Source organism: Montipora foliosa, chromosome 12, assembly GCF_036669935.1.
Source record: "Montipora foliosa isolate CH-2021 chromosome 12, ASM3666993v2, whole genome shotgun sequence".
Classification (NCBI taxonomy): domain Eukaryota; kingdom Metazoa; phylum Cnidaria; class Anthozoa; order Scleractinia; family Acroporidae; genus Montipora; species Montipora foliosa.
This window is the reverse complement of record NC_090880.1, coordinates 24,348,597-24,353,596: the sequence shown is the minus strand read 5'-3', so window position 1 is coordinate 24,353,596 and position 5,000 is coordinate 24,348,597. Positions and strand designations below refer to the sequence as shown.

Sequence of the window (5,000 nt, the reverse complement as noted above, 5' to 3'; positions counted from 1 at the left end):
GGTGACCCCCTCTTTTCAATGGCGTTACATACTTGTAATAGGTACATGGAAAAACACTTTTTAAGGAGCCAAAAAGTTGGATAGTAGAAGCTGTAGTATTTAAAACATAAATGACGTGAAAACTGCATTTGGAGCCAGACACTGTATGTGAGGTGATAATGTAGTAGTCCTATTTGCTTACTTTTTTTGCAAGATCAAGGAATATGAAATAACTTTACTGCAAGATTTTGGCCTTCACAAACAAGTAGGCTCAAGTTTTCAGTGATATTCAGTAGCTTTTGCTGTATAACTAATGATCAAGTTTCTCACACTTCCCACGTAATTTAGTAAAAAACACTTAAACTAAAGGGCATGCAGTGCAAAAACAAGCATGGTGACCCCATCTTTTTACTACATTTTTTTAATGTCTTGTGCTTTAACATCAATTGTGCCAAATTTGACAGAAATCTGGATAGTACATCAGTTTCAAGGGAATTACCTTAAACCAATGCACTGAGGAATGCAAATTATAACTATTAAAAGAATTATACTGTTGCAAAGATTTTGGTTGTAATGGAAACACTTTTACCTGAGGTATTAAAAACAATGATTGTTAGTCCAGCTAGGGATTTCAAGCAGATGACGGTCCTGTGCACTACCACCAGTCAAAAGTCTTCACTGCCTTATAACAACAGTATATTTTTTGGGACAATTGCATTATAACACAAGGAAGCACAATCTGCTTTGTTTTTTTTTTTCCTGTATAGAAAATGTCGGAAAACCTTTCATGGAAGATACAGTTTGTAAAGGAATAAGAAAACAGTTGCATGCACCTTAATCTGCAAACAAGTACTTACGAGCAGCATTTCCAAAGCAGGAAGCAATCCATGATGTGCAAGTGCCTAAGAGATTGAAAACAAAGAAACTATGAGATATAATTAGCTTCAAAAAAAAGGAAAGATTTTAGAAAATTTAAAGGCACAACCATCTCCCAGCAAAGATCAAGATTTTCAGGGTATTGTTGGGAAGGTCAAGAAGAGATTAATAATATTAAAAATTACACAGTGTAAAATATATTGACAAGAAATAAAACTGATTTCAACAAACCTTAAAAAATTCATCTTTCTGATGAAGTTGAAAGTGTAATGAAAAACTAAATAATTCTTTCAGAAAACTAACCTGAAAAAAACGGAAACAAGGAAACAACTTTAAATCAAATATGTTACAAGCAAAAAACAATGGTAGCTGGGACGTATTAACTTAATAACACTTAAAAGAGTTGCAACTTGACAATAAGAAGCCGACTAGAAAATTAAATCCAAACAGCCACTCATCCTTGCATACTGCAGGATTTTTTTTCCTTCCAGATCTCGGTGAAAAACAACAAACTGTGAGAAGTACATGTAAATGAAAACTCAACAAACCAGCTGCTTCCGTCGCTCTTCCAGTGTATCTTCATCCGTAAGTTGCAAAAACATATCAGCTAAAAATTTATCATCCTCCTGTGAGAAATATATGTACAACTCCATTTAGATTTGGAAAGCGATAAACCAAGTGCAGACATCACACATGCACACAAACACAACGGAATGGGTTTTTTCTTGTCTTAATTGCCATCAGAGAACAAACTAGTCCTGGAGCAGAATTTTCTGGAATGAGTAAAAACCGAAATCAATTTTACAAATGCAAAATTGGTTTTGCTTGAGATCAATGATGCAAAGTTGAGTACTCAAAGAAAGATCTTGTGGAGGGCAGTATATAGGACCAACAAATTAAACAGAGTTGGATGAGTGCACGAGTCAACCCCAGACACATTGACCCTAAGGAAAAATGAATCTGTTACCAAAAGAAAACTACATGTAGTTAACAAAACAGTGAAGTGTCTCTGGTGACAAAGTTTTTGTACTGTCGCAATTAAGCACCTATTTAATGCAGTGCATTGAAAAGTACATTAAATTACATGACTAGATTGATATAGTTTTCTTCCACAATGACAGTTTCATTTCAGTCAAGATATTCGTTGCCACATGGTTAATACATAGACAAACAGAATGTTTTGTTCAAGGTACAAAGAAAACGTCAAACTTTCTCCAAACAGCACCTGTCCTCCTTGTTCCTCATATTGACTATTATATAAGCTCACACACCACATATCGGCAGAACAAGTTAAACAACAGAAGAGGAAATGAAACAGTCAAGTTTAACACACAACTAGCCATATCTACACCAACAAGGGCAGTAACTATACAAAAGGAAATTTTCATCTAAGTTCAAAATCTTTAATAGTTGAACAAAACATGAACCGACGGGGATTTTCTCTGCAGGAATAGCAAGTTGAATTGAATCTCTTCCTCTTGGAAATCAAACTATCATCCCCAAAAAGAACTGCCCTCCGGATGTCAAATTCAACCCTTTTTCTCCACAGAGTTCAACAAAGCTCAGATTACAAATCGAATCATAACGAACAGGCAAAAAACTGCGTCATTAATATTTCCCATGACAACAAAATAAATGTTCTAGGCAAATTTGCGTCTAAAATAAAAATTAACCTTCCTGAGTTTCTTACCTGCAGACGAGAGGCAATTTCTATCCTATTAAAAAGTATGAACGAATTCAGAGCCGAAAACAAATTCTCGTCGAAAACCGTCGGAGGTGGAAGGATTGCGTCGAAAATGTATTGTACACGATAAGTTTGATGAATCTTGTTTATGGTATCTGAGTTCGTTATGGGAATGATTTCTTTGAAGTTCGCGCTTTCCTTTAAAAATAATCTGTGACGCTGAGGAGACGGTTTTCCAGGATCATACTCTAAACACCCCACAACGTCGAAGACTAAATCATCGGCGAGCATAATCTCTAGCAGCGACTGTTTGTTCATAAAAAACAGCGACTTGAAAATATCATACAAGTGGTGAAGTCCTTCGAGGTTTTCCAAATCTTCGCAGATGTGAAACAGGTCTAGCATTTTCCTAATGTAATTGTCTTGTTCAATGGCTAAGGATAACTTTTCTCGACGAATTGGAGAAGGTAGAACGCTGTTAAATAACTCGGCGATTTCCTCCAGTTTACTAAGTTCGCAAGGTGGTAGTTCAATTGGCCCCGTTGAATCCAACACTTCCTCAAATCTTTCCTCCGAGTCATCATCTTCGGGAATGTCTTGTGTAATGGTCACGGAAGGATCTTTTCCTTGAATCTGCAAAGTGGATTCCAAAAACTAAAGCTTATTAACGTAGTACAACTGTTAAAATTCGATAGCGAAAGTCTAGTTTCGCTGACACTTGACATATTCAATGATTCCGAAGAAACTCCTTGTTTTCCTCATAGATTTGTTTAATATCAAACAAATGAGTGCCTTTTTGCAAGGAATATTACACTACTTTTAAAAATGTAAACAGTCAAGAATTAGGCCTAAAAGTTATCGACAAACTTTGCTTGTGTAGTTGATGTAAAGCTCACCTGACAAATTTTCTCCCAAATTTCATCGCAACCAGCTTTCTCCTGGAAGCTCAATGCTAGATCATAGTTTTCGCCCTCTGACCACACAATTAGGGTTTCCTATTATAAAGAAAATTAACAACTGTTGTTTAAACGTTATTCTCATGAGCAACTGGGTGACTTAAATAACAATAATCGTGATGTACCTGTTGTTTCTGATAGGCAGTGTGCGGCTGAATCTTCGACTCAAGTAGAATTGAACCTGTAAACGAAACAACCGGGTCATTTTATAACAGGTTTATCGGTCTTTATCGATAAAACAGCCATCTTAAAATCAGATGAACGGTGCCATGGGTCGATAAAATCTCCACAAACCGTCTTCTTCGGATCGAACCATGATCGACATCCCTTGTAAACGTTCAACATACGACGAAGACACGTGCCCTGTACCACGGTCATCCCACTGCCTGTCTTCGTTTAGCGTATATAGTTTGACACGGCGCCTAGTGCTTGCCATAATCCTGGACTACTAATATTTCACAGCAAGGAACGGTCCCCACATCGTCCACCATGAGAAAACCGGGTTAACGTTCACCTTCAAATGTATCCGCCATGCTGTATTGCTCTACTTTCTGCAAGGACATCAAAACATTAGGGGGCGACCGCAACAGAATGAAGGGTCCCAGCTTTTGAGTCAAGGCGCCATTTTTGATATTTCCCGCGTAAGTGTTTTTGAATCCCCACAACGAAAAATAGCAATAATAACTGAATTATAAAAATTCGCACATTCTTTCTTAAGTGATCTTCCAAGGAAGGACGTTTTGAGGCTCGGTTTTCACTTGCTGTCATTTTCTATTTTACCTTATCACGAAACAGACTACACAACCTATTCTGCTGATGATATTTCCTTACTTAATCGACAGGTAGATCCCAAACGTTTGGTCAATCCCTCCTCTTTGTTATCAAAACACCAGGGCCCGGTTCCTCGAAAGCTGATTAACTTAATCCAGGATTAGCGTAACTTTCGTTTCACGTTTTCAACTTTTTGGTGGAAGTTTCTTTTGCTTATTTTTGTTTTTCAAGATTGACGCCTTCTCATGTAAAGTTTTGCCGAAAATCTGCGTTGAACAGCATTTGGGAGTAGAGAAATAAACTGCTTGGTTAATTTTTAATCTTAGATTAGCGTTAATCGGCTTTTGAGGAACTGGGCCCAGGCAAACAATTTTAAATTTCTGGCATTTCCTCCAGACAATGAGAAGGCCCTTGGAGCGAGTTGCCCAAATACTATTTTGTTACCTGACTGTGTGAGATTTTAAGCGAACTGAAGTCATCTTCAGAGTCAAGAGGCTTCGGAAATGTAGGTCATCACCAAGACGATAGCTCCAGACGGCAAAACTGCGGAACACATTCCAGGGTCTCTCTCTATCTTTTCCTTTATTGTCCAAAGAAGAAAATAGAGAGACCAGGGTTTCGACGGGAGCGTGACACTGTTCTCCAAGTTGTAGTTCATTGTTTCGCCATAGCTGAGACAGCACAAACCTTTACTAATGATAACATTAGGCCTAAATGCTATTCTTTCCATAATG

General features: G+C 37.6%; 1 protein-coding gene across 2 annotated transcripts in view; it reads right to left on the bottom strand.

Moving 5' to 3' along the window:
* The window catches only part of LOC137980030 (serine/threonine-protein phosphatase 4 regulatory subunit 3-like), a 27,374-nt gene extending 23,317 nt beyond the window's left edge, over positions 1-4,057 (bottom strand). For both annotated transcript variants that reach the window (XM_068827354.1, XM_068827355.1), the window contains exons 1-7: positions 3,790-4,057; positions 3,621-3,676; positions 3,436-3,534; positions 2,546-3,172; positions 1,404-1,481; positions 1,087-1,158; positions 837-881 (exon numbers count right to left, since the gene is read on the bottom strand). In XM_068827354.1, coding sequence (XP_068683455.1) covers positions 837-881; positions 1,087-1,158; positions 1,404-1,481; positions 2,546-3,172; positions 3,436-3,534; positions 3,621-3,676; positions 3,790-3,931 — 1,119 coding nt within the window. In that variant the 5' untranslated portion in view covers positions 3,932-4,057. The remainder of the gene's footprint in view (positions 1-836; positions 882-1,086; positions 1,159-1,403; positions 1,482-2,545; positions 3,173-3,435; positions 3,535-3,620; positions 3,677-3,789) is intronic.
* Positions 4,058-5,000: the final 943 nt, after the last annotated feature.